Source organism: Bison bison, unplaced genomic scaffold, assembly GCF_000754665.1.
Source record: "Bison bison bison isolate TAMUID 2011002044 unplaced genomic scaffold, Bison_UMD1.0 scf7180017864191, whole genome shotgun sequence".
Lineage (NCBI taxonomy): Eukaryota > Metazoa > Chordata > Mammalia > Artiodactyla > Bovidae > Bison > Bison bison.
Window position 1 is genome coordinate 420,886 of NW_011494763.1, and position 16,368 is coordinate 437,253.

At 47.0% G+C, this 16,368-nt stretch overlaps 1 protein-coding gene across 1 annotated transcript in view; it reads left to right on the forward strand.

Moving 5' to 3' along the window:
• Positions 1-16,368, forward strand: part of ZNF746 (zinc finger protein 746) — a 23,548-nt gene that overhangs the window by 377 nt on the left and 6,803 nt on the right. Inside the window, exons 2-8 of the mRNA XM_010843883.1 lie at positions 12-34; positions 120-240; positions 1,111-1,170; positions 1,769-1,882; positions 13,220-13,411; positions 14,196-14,321; positions 15,733-16,292. Coding sequence (XP_010842185.1) covers positions 12-34; positions 120-240; positions 1,111-1,170; positions 1,769-1,882; positions 13,220-13,411; positions 14,196-14,321; positions 15,733-16,292 — 1,196 coding nt within the window. The remainder of the gene's footprint in view (positions 1-11; positions 35-119; positions 241-1,110; positions 1,171-1,768; positions 1,883-13,219; positions 13,412-14,195; positions 14,322-15,732; positions 16,293-16,368) is intronic.

Here is a 16,368-nt window from a genome sequence, read left to right on the forward strand (position 1 = left end):
GCTGCCCCCAGGCAGCAAGGGCGAGGTCCCCAGGGTAAGCCCTGGGCACCGGGGGTGGGACAGCCCACGGCCCTTGCCCGTTGGCGTGTGGGTGAGCCTGCGTGACCCTGTGGTTCCAGGTGCCCTTTGATGACGTGGCCGTGTATTTCTCTGAGCAGGAGTGGGGCAAGCTGGACGAGTGGCAGAAGGAGCTGTACAAGCACGTGATGAGGGGCAACTATGAGACGCTGGTCTCCCTGGGTAAGGCATGCGATTCATTTCCTGGTTAAATGTGGTTTAAGGAGGTCTCAGGGCTTCCCTGGTAGCTCAGCCGGTAAAGAATCCGTCTGCAACGCAGGAGACCCCAGTTCGATTCGTGGGTCAGGAAGATGCCCTGGAGAAGGGCTTGGCTACCCACTCCAGTATTCCTGAGCTTCCTTGACAGTAAAGAATCCACCTGCAATGTGGGAGACCTGGGTTCGATCCCTGGGTTTAGGAAGATCCCCTGGAGGAGGGCATGGCCACCCACTCCAGTATTCCTGCCTAGAGAATCCCCTTGGGCAGAGGAGCCTGGCGGGCTGCAGTCCATGGGGTCGCAAAGAGTCGGACACAATTGAGCGACTAAGCACAGACAGCACGGGGAGATCTCAACCTCTTTCTTGCTGCTGGTGGTTTTTTATCGCAAGGACACGTAAATCACTGGGACCCTTGACCATGGACAGTTATCTCCCTCCTCTTACTGAAGTTGAGCCCAGGGTGACTGAGTCAAAGGCTGTCTTCTGCCCAGTGAAGTTCACGGATTGCCAAACCGAGAGGCATAGCGACCCCTCTCCTAACCAGGTCCAGAGCACAGCCGTTTCTGTCTCTTGCTGAGTCCTGGAGCGGAGGAGGCTCCTCCAATTCTCAGATCTTGTACGATCAGTCCACGTTTGAGGAGTGCTTTTACTCTCGCCTTCTCTTACTGAGACATGAGGCCTTGACCGAGGAGAATATGGGCAGACCAGGCTTCTCGCAGCCAGTGCTGCCCTCTTACCTGGCGGCTTCCCTGACCCTGGGCCTGCTGCCGCTACCCTCGTGCAATACCCCCCAAGAAGGCCTGGACTGTTTCTTCTGGACTTACTACCTCTTCAGATGATGTCTGTGTGATCGCAGGTCTGAAGGCAACAAGGTGTGCTTATGAGGTGGGAGCAGGTGAGGTTATATTCCGGTTTGCAGGAATGCACTGCTTCTTAGGGGCTTCCCTGGTGGCTCCGTGGTAGAGAACCCACCTGCCAGTGTAGGAGATGCAGTTGATCTCTGTGTTGGGAAGATCCCCTAGAGAAAGAAATGGTAACCCACTCCAGTATTCTTGCTGGGAGAATCTTATGGACAGAGAGGAGCCTGGAGGGCTACAGTCCACTGGGTCGCAAAGAGTTAGACACGGCTGAGCGACTAAACAACAACTGCTTCTTAACCCAGAGACCCTGTATCAACGTGTCTTATGCTCAGCACCGCATCTTGGGCCAGATGAAGCTTTGTTTTGGGGACCATCCTGGGCCTTGTAGGACGGCCATCAGCCTCTTGCCAGCGGATGCCAGCGGCACCTCTGCCGTGTCCCCAGTCTCGACAACCAAAAACATCTCCGACTCTGACCGTTTTCCCCCTGGGAGACAGACTCACCTGTGCTTGAGAATCACTGCCCTGTACCAATTGAGAGGTGTGGTTTCTAGGCCATCTTGGTTTCCCGGGCTGCCTATCCCCACCTCTTAAGTGGAACGTGGCCAAAGCTAACCCTTCTGTTCTTCTTCAGACTACGCCATCTCCAAGCCCGAGGTCCTCTCTCAGATTGAACAGGGGAAGGAGCCGTGCAGCTGGCGTCGTGCTGGCCCCAAGGTTCCAGATGTTCCCGTGGACCCGAGTCCAGGTGAGGGGTGGGGATGGCCGGGGAGACAGCAGCGGGTCGGATGGACCCAGGGGAGGACATGGCCAGGGCGGGCGTGACCTTCTTTCCAGGGACAGCTAAGGAAAAACAGCAATGCTTTAAACACGAGTTTTCTTATGACCTTTAGCTGTTCAGCTTCCCAGCATGGAAACAGGTAGCAAACCTAGTTTTTAGGAAAGAGATGGTGTCTGTGGCTCGGAATTAGGGGAAGAGGGAGCAGGAAGCAGACAGGAAGGTAGAAGGTCATGAAGACAGGATTTAGTTCATTCATAGCTTTTCAAAGAGTCAGCCTTGCCTCCACCCGAGAACCAGATTTCACTGAAACCCATTAGCAATCACAGAACATTGACCCGTTAGTCACGTTTCAGTCTGACCAGAGCCACCGATTTATTTCAGGTGAATCTGGATACCCGACACCACATTCTCAGGTTTTCCTGGGCCAGTCAGCACCTTTGAAAGTTAAGAGAAGGACAGGTGGACACACAAGAAAAGCCAAACGGGTGAAGGGAAGACCTTGCTGGGCCAGGGGTCTGCGACAGTCTGTCCGTAAGCAGGGGGCAGCCCCTGCAGCCTCAAGCCAGCCTCCTCCCAAGACCTCTTGTCTGTCTGCACCACCTGCCTGGGGCTTTCCTTCTTGTCTGAACACCTGTCTTAGTAAACAGTCTTCTGTGTTTAATTTGTGATTTATGAAATGTGTCTCCATGTGTGCCGTTATCACCACAGTTGGATTTGCCATTTCCCAGGGGCAGGCTGTGCCCAGAAAGCATTCACCCGTCTAGGTCAACAAACATGTTTTTTTTTGAGAGTCTCCCGGGTGCCAGGGACTGTGCTAAAAGCAAGACCTTGACGAAGAGCAGAGTGCTGCCTGGATGGGGAAGACAGTTAGGACACATGGGCAGCCAGCCGCTTGCCAGGGTGGGAGGCTCCCCGTAGGTCTGTTTTATTGCACTGACAACATCTGTGGGGAGGCCTCCCTGGCTTCTCCAGCATGCTAAGAGAGTGAAATAGGGGCCTGGAAATGCGGTGGATTCTGGCGAGACCCTCCCCCTTGCCCCCTCCGGGCACTCACATTCCCCTCTCTTGGCCTTGAGCTCCTCTGCGGGAACCCCTGCCAGGTGGCCCCCCATCCCCTCCCAGCCTGGTCCCTGGCTCGCCCTCCCCAGCTCAGGGCTTGGTGCAGCCCCTTGACAGACCTCCTCTCCACTTTTCTGCAACCCTGAAGTCCTCCCACGGTAGTGCTCTGTGGAACTCAGTCCCCAGCAAGCCCACCCCCCACCCCCAACCCCAATCCTCAGGCTCTGCCCCAAGAGTCCCGCCTGCTCCCCTCCCCTCCCCTCCACTGGGCACCAGGGGTGCTTGTCCTGGTTTTCCTCCTGCCTGTCCTTTGCTATTTCCAGCCCCCCGACCTTTTCTGACCTTTCGTGGTTGGGGTGCCCTCAGTGTGCCCTCCCACACCCATACCCAGTCATCCTGGCGGGTGCTCTCACTGGGACCTCTCCCCTGAACTCTGTGGGGTCCATGTCCCCATGGACAGGTTACGGACGTCCTGTTTGAAACACGTGCCTCGCCAAGCTCCTCGTCCGCCATCAAAACCGACTCCTCCCAGGCAGTAGGTAGCCTCCATCCTCCGCTGCAGCCCCAAACCCATGGTCGTCTCTGACCCTTATCCACACCCGTCCGTCCCATCAGGGAAACCCTGCTAGCACTGCCTGCAGACTCTCAGGTCCCTGGTCTCCTGCGTGGCCTCATGGCAAGCACCTCCTGCCCGTCTCCCTGACCCTCTAGGGTCTGCTCTCCCGCGTTACAGCAGACAGCCCTGCTGGCTTTGCACCGACTCGCACCGTTGGGCTCGTCCCCCTGGCGCTCCACTCCTGTCCCAGCGTCCCTGCTGTTCTCCCAGAGCTCTACACTGGGCCAGCCTCTGAGCCTTTGCTCCTGGTCCTACCTTCTGCCAGGCATGCTCTGCAGATACTGTTTTATATTCACAGGTTTTATGTGGACAAAGATATTATTAAGTATGTAGAAATAAAATATATTTCGTATTTATAGAAGATACATGTTTCATATTTATAGATTTGCTTGTCTGGTAACCACCCCCACCTTCGTTAGGATATAAATCTCAAGAGGATAAGAACCTCTATTGATTTTGTTCATATAATCCGGGCTCCTAGAACACTGCACAGAGTGTATATATATAGCACAGAGTAGGAATTTAATATTTGTTGAACGTGTGCCGTGTTTCATCATTTGTATGTATGTGTGAAAAAATATATTTCTGATGTAATCTAAATTCCTTTTCAGCTCTCTCAGTCTCATTCCTCCCCAGGGTAACCAGTTGTCCAAAAGTCGATGTCTGTCCTCTCTATCCACATTTTAAAACTTCTATTATGTACATATGTAGCCATAAACAATACAGAATATGGTTCTGTGTGTCTTGAAAACATCACATAAATATCATACTGCCTATGAGTACTCTGTATTTCATACTTATCTCTATTGATGCATATAAATCAAGTGCATTCATTTAAAATGGATGCTCAGTATTCCAAAAGCAACTATATCTCAATTTATTATCCATCCCTCTGTTGAGTTGTGCATAAGTGGTTTCTAATTTCTCGCCGTCACAAGTGGTAGTCGAGTGGACATTCAAAGGCGCCTCTCCGGGTCCAGGTGCTGGTGTTCCTCTAGGGAACAGACCAGGAAGGGCATGCCAGCCTGCACCTGCCTTTGCCCTTAACCACAGATCACCCACCCTGGGCATCTGTGCTCCCCAGCCCTTACGGGTGGTGCCTGTCTTCTTAATTCCTTGCCCAGTTTTCAGAGTTAGATGTTTGCCAGTCTGATGGAAATGAAATGGTATCTTGTTTTAATTTGCATTTCCCCAGTTGTGAATGGAGCTGAGCACCTTCTTCAGATTGTTATTTGGTTTCTTCTCCAGTGAATTATCTTTTTCTGTTTTTCTGCTGTTTTCATTATCTTACTGATTCAGGACCTCTATGTAGTTTGGGATATGAACCCTTTATCTGTTATTTACATTACAGATTATCTTCTCCCAGGCTGTGGCAGGGCTTTTAACTTTGTAGTCCTTGGGTAGAAGTTTTAATTTTTGGCGGAGTCATTAACACCAGCCTTTGCCTTTACGATCTGTGCTTTTTCTGCCTTAAAATATCCTTTCCTGCCTCCCTCTAGTTTTGCTTTTCACATTAAAGTCTTTAATCCGACTAGAATTCGTATTTGTGTAGATTGCAAGGGAGAATTCTTTCAAAGTTTCCCCACAAGACATCTGACCTTCCAGCAGAGTTCACTGGATGTTCTTCCTTTTCTCCGTGTGTAATGTGCGTCGCATCATGAACCAGATTTCCGTACACGCGTGCACCGTTTCCCTGTCTTCACTCATTTCTTCTGTCTCTATCTCTGTACCAATTCTCACTGTTGTTAGTTTCATAATAAGCCTTGAAATCTAGTAGACTACACGTTCCCTACTTGTTTTTCTAAACTTTTCTTGGCTATTCCTGGACCTTTGTTCTTCTATATGGATTTCAGAACCTTTACGTCAGGTTCTCAGAAATCCTCTTGGAATTTTGACTGGAATTGCATTTCCTTTGTAATTTCACGTCTGGAGAACTCCTGTCATTGCAATATGGAACCCCCTTATCCACAGGAAGACTCGTTTATTGTCGCCTTCTGCGTGTGCCTGAATAAGGCTTTAACACTTTTCTCCTGCTCGTTGTTTCTATTGTGGATGAGATTTTTAAATTAATTACACGTTTTAAATAGTTGTTGCAGGTGTGCAGTTATGCCGCTGACTCTGTTTAGTGAAAGAAAACATTTTCTCAACCTCTCATTACGTCTAATGACTTGTCAATTTAGATTCCCAGGTTTTTTTTTTACATAGACAGTTGGGCCGTCCCTGGACAGCACAAAAGTTACCTCTTCTTTTGAAATTTTCTTAACTTTATTTTTCTGGTTTCGCAGTGGGTATAGGACATGGTTAAATATTAGTAGCAGCTGCGATAGCTGGCGTCCTTGTCTGTGGAGTTTCAGCATTTAGGGTGATTTTTTTGCCATAGACTTTTTGTTTTTTAATTGGGGGATAATTGCTTTACAATATTGTATTGGTTTCTGCCATACATCAACATGAATCAGCCACAAGCATATATATGTCCCCTCCCTCCTAAACCCTGCTCCCACCTCCCTCCCCACCCCAGCCCTCGAGGTTGTCACAGAGGACTGGGTTGAGCTCCCTGTGTCACACAGCGAATCCCCACTTGCTGCCTATTTTACATGCGGTCATGGATCTGTCTCCATGCTCCTGTCTGTGTGCCCCGCCCTCTCCTTCCCCAACTGTGGCCACAGGTCTGTTCTTTACGTCTGCGTTTCCATCGCTGCCCTGCAAATAGGTTCATCAGCACCATCTTTCTGGACTCCATATGCATGTGTTAATATACAGTATTTGTCTTTCTCTTTCTGATTCACTCTGTATAATAGGCTCTAGGTTCATCCACCTCATTAGCACTGAACATCACTCATTACTAGAGAAATGCAAATCAAAAGTACAATGAGGTATCACCTTGCACGGGTCAGGATGGCCATCATTAAAAAATCTGCCATAGACTTTTGAAGATAACTATTAGTTTAAAGATGTTTCCTTCCACTTCTGGCTATGGTTTTTAATCCTGAACAAATTCGTCATATTATACCAAATGCTTCTTTTTTAAATATTGTTTTATTTCTTTCATACATTGTTACTGTGTATTGTATAACATAAAAAATACATACAGAATAAATATACATAACATAAACAAAATACGTAAAGTTGAGAGAACAATTAGTCAACATCCCCCATATTCCCAACCTCCAACATAAGAAATAGATCATAACCAGAACCTTCTAACCTTCTAGAACCCATTGTCCCTTCCAGACCCCACACCCTCCCTTACTCTTCACAGATAAACAGAAATGCAGACCTTTGAGATCAGTCCCTTGCTTTTCTTTGCCTTTTTATTACCTGTGTATATATTCCTAAGTAACATTGTTTAACCAGTTTTGAACTTTCTATGAATGAGATCATACTATATACATATTTTTTTTCTTTAACTTGCTTTTTTCGTTTGACTTTACGTTTTTGAGAGCCATCCGCGTTGATGTAGTACAGCTGTAGTTCATTCCTTTTCATGATTTTCACCCCTTTATAGTTTGTATTTTTGAATGTAACACAGGATGTGTTTTTCCCTTCTGCTGGTGATGGGTGTTTGTGCTGTTTCTAACTGTTTTGCTTTCAGGAACAATGCTGTGGTGGAAAGTCTTACGCACGTGTAAGAGTTTCTCAAGGTGGAGGCTGGGCAGCAGAACTGCTGGGTCATAGGAAAGCGCACACGTGGCTCTTCCCGGTAGCGTCTCGGCGTGCTCTCCAGCAGTAGCGCACCCTTTCCTCAGCCCTAGAAATGCCGTCTATTTTTATTTCTGCCCATCTGGTGGCAGTGAAATGGTTTAAAATTTATAGTTTCAAATGTGTCTTTTCCTAATCAATGAACATTATATCCCCTGTTTATGGGCCACTTATCTTTCTCTTTTGTAAAATGCCTGCTTATGCCTTCTGTATACTTTTGTTTTCCCCTTCTGTATTGACTTGTAAGAGTTCTTTACTGTTCTAAATATTAATTCTTTCCATATATATATATGAAAGTGAAAGTGAAGTCGCTCAGTCACGTACGACTCTTTGCCATCCCATGGACTGTAGTCTACCGGGCTTCTCTGTCCATGGGATTTTCCAGGCAAGAGTACTGGAGTGGGTTGCCATTTCCTTCTCCAGGGGATCTTCCTGACCCACAGATCGAACCCAGGTCTCCTGCACTGCAGGCAGACGCTTTACCCTCTGAGCCACCCACATATATATTTTCTCCATTTACGGTAGATTTTAAAGAACAGATGCTTTTTATTTTAACATACCTGGACTTTCTAATTTTTTACCTTTATGGTTTGTCCTTTTTATATCTTAATTAAGGAATTTTCCCCTACGTCAAGGTCATGATACACCATCTTATTTTTCTTCTAAAATGTTGCCTTTTATGGTCAAGTTCTTAATCCATCCGGAACAAACTTTTATGGCCATGGGAGGTTGGAACGCTGGTACTTTTTTACTGGCACTCTGGGCTTCCTTTCCTTTGTCCTTTAAGGTAAACGTCCTAATTGCCTTACCAAATTCCATAAAAAATCCAGTTGGGATTGTGGTTGGAATTGCACGCATTCTGTTAATCATTTTGGAGAGAACTGACCTTTTTACTATATTAAGGGTTTTATTTGTGAAGATCGTTAAGTCCCTCCATGCAGCTCATCTGTAATGTCTCAGTGAAGTTTTATAACATTTTTTTGTTATATCTTATATTCCTCCATTCTTTGCATGTTTTGAATCACTGTTGTCATGGTGCCTTTTTTTAAGGTGCATTTTCTGTTTGTTGCTGCTGTGTGCTGGGGTCATTGGGACAGGGAGCACCCTTTCCCAGTGCTTTTTCTTCTGGGACAGGGCTCGGTTATGTAACATCCCACCGTCTCCCACACAGTTAGGCATCCCACCAGGGACGCACCTTGTCGGGGAGTTTGGGAGCAAGGCTTGGACATGCACAGTCCCTGCCCACCCTTCTTCCCTTGGGCAGCTGGCCGCCCCCAGGGATGTGCTGCTGTACTGGGGAAAGCCTCCTTCACCATGGTCCAGTGGGTGACTTCCTGATCCAGGGTCAGTACTGAGGACCCCTCTTGCCACAGATAAAAGCTGCATCCCTGTTTATCAGTTATAAGAAGAGTTTATCCTCACCAGCCTTCCTCTTGGGTTTTAGTTCTCTGATTGTTAAGATCCATGACAGGGAAGAAAAATGGTGATTGCTATGCTCCCTTAAAACCCTAGGAGTAAACGAAAATGCAGTTGTCTTTTATTTATTGATATTTCTAAGAACTTTGCTAAAATTCTCAGTAGTCCTAATAACTTTTATAATAATTGTCTGATGATTCTCAGGTTTTCTAAAAAGATCATCATATCCCCTATGAGTAATATGAATTTTTTGTTTGTTTTCAAATCTTTTAGTTTTCTCTTGTGTGCTAGCTGAGAGCTCGCAGAAAATTCTTATACAGAAGTGATGACAACAGGTGTCCAATTGGTTCATGATGTTAAAGAAGATGCTTTTTAACTTTTCACACTGAGTCTAATATTTGTTAAAGGTTTTGTTGATCAGTGTCGTTTATCAGGCTAAAAGAGTTTTCTCTATTTCTGGTTGACTAGATATTTCTAACAAGAACAGCTGAACCTTAGTCGTCTCTTTATCCAGCTTTGACTCATTTATCAGATCTCAATAGAATCATAAATTCCTAAGAAAACCTTCAGATCCTCATGTAGTTTAATGGCCAAGTCAAGCACTCATTATACTCTGTACTCTTTCATAACACTCAACATGAATAAAATAGAATGATTAATTTGGGAAAAAAAAAAAAAGAATAGCTGTGAATTTTTATGGAATGCTGTTTTGGTATCTATTGAGATGATTATAGGCTTCCCTAGTGGCTCAGATGGTAAAGAATCTGCCTGCAATGTGGGAGACCTGGGTTTGATCCCTGGGTTGGGAAGATCCCTTGGAGAAGGGAACGGCTACCCACTCCAGTACTCTTGCCTGGAGAATTCCATGGACAGAAGAGCCTGACAGGCTATAATCCATGGGGTCGCAAAGAGAGACAATTATATGATTCTTCTTCTTTAACCTCCTCATAATGGTAAATTATGTTATTTTTCTAATGTTGAACCACGCTTGCAACCTTGGGGAAAAGTCTAAGTTACTCATGATCCTCTATAAACAGTGCTAGACTTAATATGCTAAGTATTTTGTTTAGAATTTTGGAATCTTTCTTCATGAGTGAGCCTGGCCTATACTTTTCCTTTCTTAGACTGGCTTTGTCTGGTTTTGGTATTAAAGATAAAAGTTATGATGCATTGCTTCTTTTTTTAATTTGGTCATAGACTTTCTGTAATATTGGAATTATCTATTCTTTGAATGTTTTTCTTTCTAGGGAAGATTTTTATCTACTGATTTAAGTTCTTTAATAGTTATAGGACCTTCTATTATTTTTAATTAGTTTGGAAGTTATGTATTGTTTCTATTCTTTTAGAAGTAATCTGGAGATGTTTATCTTCTAAAATACACACTTGTTATTTGTGTGTGTGTGTGTGTGGATCTGGTGATGATAAAAACTCTCAGTTGTGTAGGTTTGTATATGTGTTTATATGTGCCTGAAAATGTCCTTCCTCCATTTCTACATTTGAAGGACGTAATTCTAGTTTGATTGTTAGCTTCTTTTAGCCCTTTGAAGATAATTTGCTAGCCAGTATTCTTGTGGGTAATCTTTTTTCCCATGCCTTTTAGATATTGGTCTTGGTCATCTGCAGTTTCACTACAGTGTATCAAGGTGTGGATTTCTCTTTCTTTATCCTGCTCCAATCACTGATGTTTTTCAACGAGTTGGGAGTTTTGCAGCACTATCTTTGTGAATACTACCTGGCCCCATTTCCTCTGCTCTCCTATTCTGGAATGGTTCACATCAGTTCATAACTTTGACCTTCTCTTCACATCTTCCTCTCCGTCCCTTCACTGAGCTCTGAAACATCTCTTCTGATCTTTTCTTCTAGTTGGTTCACCTCGCTGTAGCCGGTCATTTCCATTCTGTTGTTTAACCTCCAGGTTGGGTTTCTAAATCTCAATTATTTTATGTTACCACTGTTTTGTCCATCTCTTATTCATTATGCTCTCACTCTATTTATTTCTGTGAGTGTATTAAACTTCAGATTCTGTGTATGAGGTTTTCCATATCCAGTTTTTGCAGTTCGTATTCTGCAGCTGATGATTTCTGATGGACTGAGGTGACTAGTTTTCCTGTTGAGGTGGTGGTTTATATTTGGGAGTTCTTTAATGCCTGAGAGCTATTTAAAATCTTGTCCTGAGAATCTCTCTCTGCCTTAGCTTGTCATCAGGTCACTACAGTGTTGGCCTCGAGGTTTTGGGACCATGCTGTTTTGTGAGGCCCAGCACCAGAAACCCTTGAGCACCCACCTAGGCTGTGTCAACTCCCGGGGAGGCTGTTCTTCCCATTCAGCCAAGACCAAAGGCCAGAATGGGCAGTCTCCTTCCACGGGCAGGTTTTCACCTTTAAGTTTAGTGCACTGGGAATGTTGCCTTTGGGCCCAGGTTTATGTGTGTGGTGGTGGTGAGGGGTCTCCAGCCCAACCTCCCACCCTGCTTGAGCCCCAGGCTTCTCACAGGTGGGCCCAGTCCATCACAGCCCAGCAGTAGAGCGGGAAACGCCTGGCAATTTACCATGGTTGACCTATGCTTTCTTAGAGGTCATCCATGGTTAAAAACTTTGGGGGTTTTACACTTTACCCATCATTTTTTATATTCCACACTGAGAAGAGTTCCTCTGCACAGCTAACCAGTCAGACAGAAACATTAGAAGTGAATGTTGCCTCTGTGTCCGTTGAAATGACTGTATGGTTTTCTCCATTAATCTGTTTGTGAGTTGTGTTACTGCATTTTCCAGGAGTAGCTTCTTCTTGAGTTCTCAGGATAAATCTGGTTTGTTCTTAATGTATTGTCTGTTTTCTTTTTTAAAAACATATCACTGGACTTAATTTGTAATTTTTCATTTAGGATCTTTGTGTATCTGTTCATAAATGATCATTTTATAAATTGTTTCTCTAGTTCATGCAATGAAAATTATACCAGCCTCATAAAATGAGTTGAAAGTGATTTTCCCTTAGCATTTTGAAGATATTATCTTCTTACAGAAGATATTATCTTGCTGACAGAAATCTGCTTTCAATCTGAATGTCATTCTTTTATCTTTGGTGTCCTTTAAAATTTTCTCTTTGACTTTGCTCTTATTCCATTTCACACAAGTACTGTCTAGGTTTGTATTCTTTCTTACTCCCTACTTAGGAATTGGTGTGTTCCTTCAAACCATGGGCTCACCATACCTTCAGTTTTGGAAAATTATCAGCCATTATTTCTTTCTACCCATTGCCATGTATCCATTTCTCATTCCCTCCTAGATTTCTATCAGCTTATGTTGGAACTTCTCGTTGAATCCTTTGTGTCTCAGCTTCTCTTTTATATTTTCATTTCTTTATCTCTCAGTGTTGTGCTCTGGACTGTCTCCCCAGTTCCGTCTTCTGAGTCACTAAGTTTCTCTGCAGCTATGTTCATTCTGTTGTTAAGCCAGCCATTGACTTTTTCATACCCGTGACTGCTTCTGTCATTTCTAGAATGTCTGCATGGTTCTCTTTCAAATCTGCCTTTTTAAAAATAATTTTCTGTCCTTGCCTTAGAGAGTCTCCCTTCATTTCTTTGACTGTTTTAAACATACATATGCTATTGTATCCTTCTAGCTATTCTTTTTTTCCTGTAGTCTGTGGGAGTGAGTTCTGCTCTGGCTCTCATGCCAGTTGGCTCCACTTCTGGTTTGTAGGTTTAGTCTTTTAGTAGGGGCCCTGTAAGGCTTGCCTTGTGGGGATGCCCTAATGGGCAGGTTTGCATTTGCCTTGGTTTGGGTGTCTCTTGGGTTGCCATGGTTTTCAGTCAACTTTTCTGTGAATTTCTCAACTTAGGGCTTCTGCACCATATGGGTAGTATGAAGTTACTTTCTAATTTCTTTTAATTTCTTCTGGATGGCTTCCCTACCCATGGCCCTGGACAAGAGGCAGCTTCCTCATAGCTTGCCTTTCCTCATAGATGGTCTTAGTCCCCATCTCCCCGACGGGACAGAGCCCCCTGGCTGGATGCTGCAGGCAGCTCAGCCCTGCTGCCTGCTCACTTGGACGTCACAGCCCAGCCCCTAAGACCTGCATCCTGTTTCAGCAGCTCTAGTTGGCTCCTCACCCAAACTCTTCATTTGACTCTGTGTTCCTCCTTTGACTCTTATATACCTGGACTCTTTCTCTTGTGCTTGCGTAAGTACATGTGTATGGGTAAGACTGTGGGGGCAGGGGGTAGATTTTGTGTGTTTAAAATGAGAACAGGACCTCCCTAGGGCAATTCAGCCTTGCTCATGGACCAGAGATCCAGCTCTGAGCGTGTGTTCTGTCTTCCTACCTGACCCATGTGCTCCATACCATGTGACCTCGTGCTTTGCCTGGAAGGCCCCTCAGTTCCTCTTTGAGCTCTTGCCTTCCCTTCCCACCAGGCTCTTTGACCTTTGCAAGGCCCTGTGTGCCTTGCCTTGGCTGGAAGTGTGTCTACCCCAGGGCCGCTGATGCTGTCGCTCACGCATTCTCTATTTTCTCAGGCTCTGGGCCCCCCGTTCCTGCCCCTGACCTCTTAATGCAGATCAAGCAAGAAGGTGAGCTCCAGCTCCAGGAGCAGCAGGCTCTGGGTGTGGAGGCATGGGCAGCCGGACAGCCAGATATTGGGGAGGAGCCGTGGGGCCTCAGCCAGCTCGACTCTGGAGCAGGAGATGTCTCTACCGACGCTGCCTCTGGTGAGTGGCTGAGGCTGCGAGCAGACAACAGGAACCAGATGTAGAGACTGAGGGCAAGGCCTGGGAGGAGGAGTTCCTGGAAGCATTGTGGCGGGGCTGCAGGCTCTGGAACATCTAGCCTGACTAGTTTAGGTTTCCCACCTCGTGGCAGGGGTTGCTCCAAATGACATCTTTCGAGTCCCTCTTGTCTCTGAGATGCTCTTGTCCTGGTATTTCTCTGCTTCACTCTCACCAGCCACACCCCTGTTCTTCTTGCCCTAGCACTGAGCATTTAAATCACCAGCTGCCTCCTAAGAGGCGCTGTATGGAGGTAGAAAACAAACTTAGGGTTACCAAGGGGGTAAGGACGGGGAGGTGGGATGAACTGGGAGTTTGGGAATGACATGTATACACTATGTATAATAGACGACTAATGAGAACGTACTGTGCAGCACAGGGAATTCTACTCAGTGATCTGTGGTGACCTAAATGGGAAGGAAATCCGAAAAAGACAGAATATGTGTACACGTATAACTGACTCACTGCTAACACAGCAGAAACTAACACAACATGGTAAAGTAACTGTACTTCAAAAAAAGAGAAAAAAAGGGGGGGAGGGGGCTATATGACAAGAGTCAGCCACATCTGCGTTTCCTGGTGCCTCAGAGAAGAGGGCAAAAACTGGTTCAGGAGAGGTGGGGCCATGATGCTTGGGCGGGAAAGCTGCCGCTGGTGGGGTCCCCGGGCGCCTGCCTCCCCGCACTTTGCCTGACCCACCCGCTCGCCCGCTCTCTCTTCACTGCAGGCGTCCACGCCAACTTCTCAACCACTATCCCGCCCACCTCCTGGCAGGCCGACCTCCCTCCCCACCACCCCTCCTCCGCCTGCTCGGACGGGACGCTGAAACTCAGCACAGCCGCCTCCACAGAAGGTACGGGGTATGGCGGGAGGACTGGAAGAGGGAGGAAAGGAAGTGCTCATGGGGACCGGAAGTGCTCGCGTCTGCTTCTGAGGCACCAGACCCGCCAGCCGGGAGGCATTTAGGGGCCAGTGATGCGAGAACGCTGTGCAGTCTGGCCTTCTCTCCTTCCACATTGTTAGACTTGAACAGCCTTTTTTGAGAATGTCCATGTTTCCCACAGTTCCTTTCTTGTGTTATTAACCAGTCAGTCCTGACAGGCTGATCCCGTGAGAGAATATATACCTCTTGCCCAGACTCAGCAATCCTGGCCCCTCTCTGACCTGGAAAAGCCAAACCCAACCGGAACCAATTCTTAGGTATTAGCACAACCAAAGACAGAGGTCCACCAGCTCAAATTGGAAAGAACTGCCATCAGTTCAGTTCAGTCGCTCAGTCGTTTACGACTCTTTGCAACCCCATGGACTGCAGCACGCCAGGCTTCCCTGTCCCTCACCAACTCCCGGAGCTTACTCAAACTCGTATCCATCCAGTCGGTGATGCCATCCAACCCTCTCATCCTCTGTCGTCCCCTTCTCCTCTTGCCTCCAATCCTTCCCAGCATCAGGGTCTTTTCAAATGAGTCTTTTCAAAAGAACTGCCATATTTATGTATTAATTTTCTGTTTTGAAAAACAATTCGCTGTTACTTCAATAATTTCTGTCATATTTTAACACCCCCAAATTGTGCTAAAAGCCTAGATCTCTGATATAAAACTTGAAAGTGTGAAATTCAAGTACATTTAAGTAAAATCAAACATTACTATTTCATGAGTATTTTTATCATTAAATATATCATTAAATATATATCATTAAATGCAGCTAGCTGGCTGCATTTACTGAATGCTTGCTGCATGCAAAAACAGCATGCTCAGTGCTTTCACGTGTGCTGCCTGGTTTAATCTTCATGCAACCCTGTGGAAAAGGGTATTCACAGAGGAACTTGCCTGAAGTTGCAGCTGATCTGTGGGGAGCCAGGGTCCAGTCTCAGATGTGCCTGAGCCCAGCTCTGTGCATTGCCACCAGTGGTCTGAGTTCCTTCCTTGGAATAGCTTCATGATTAGCCTTACCAGCCAAAGTGAAAATGGGAAGTGATGGGGAGATGCAATGGTTCCTTACCTGTGGTGAAGGTTCTAGAACAAGGTGAGCAGATATGATGGTTACTTTACCTGTAGAGAAAGTTCTGGAACACAATGTCCTCACCCACAGTTTGAGGCAGTTGCCTGACCACCTTGGGCACCTCTGCTGAACTAGATCCTGAGCCTTGGAGACTAGGGCTCAGAGTGGCCTTGGTGGGGCTGAATATCCAGAATAAAGTATCAGATCTTCCCTTTCTAAGCAGGAAGGGGGACAGAATGATACCTGGTCTTTTCTGTCTTTCTCAGCAGATGTAAAAATTGTGATAAAAACAGAAGTCCAAGAAGAAGAAGTGGTGGCCACACCAGTGCACCCTACTGACCTAGAAGCCCACGGGACACTGTTTGGACCAGGCCAGGCCACAAGGTTCTTCCCCAGTCCTGTCCAGGAAGGAGCCTGGGAGAGCCAGGGCAGCTCGTTCCCCAGCCAGGACCCCGTGCTGGGGCTGAGAGAGCCCGCCCGGCCCGAGCGTGACCTGGGGGATCCCACCCCCACAGTGACCCAGGACGAGACCTCTCCAGGGGACTGGCTCTTCGGGGGGGTCCGGTGGGGCTGGAATTTCAGGTGTAAGCCTCCTGCGGGCCTCAACCCGAGGACTGGGCCCGAAGGGCTGCCCTTCTCCTCCTCCGACAACGGAGAGGCCGTGCTGGACCCCGGCCAGGCCCCGAGCCCCTTCAACGACCCCTGTAAATACCCCGGCCGGACCAAAGGCTTCGGCCACAAGCCGGGTCTGAAGAAGCACCCGGCAGCCCCCCCGGGGGGGCGGCCGTTCACATGTGCCACGTGCGGGAAGAGCTTCCAGCTGCAGGTCAGCCTGAGCGCACACCAGCGCAGCTGCGGGGGCCAGCCTGATGGGGTGCCCGGGGCGGCGGGCAGCGCACGGG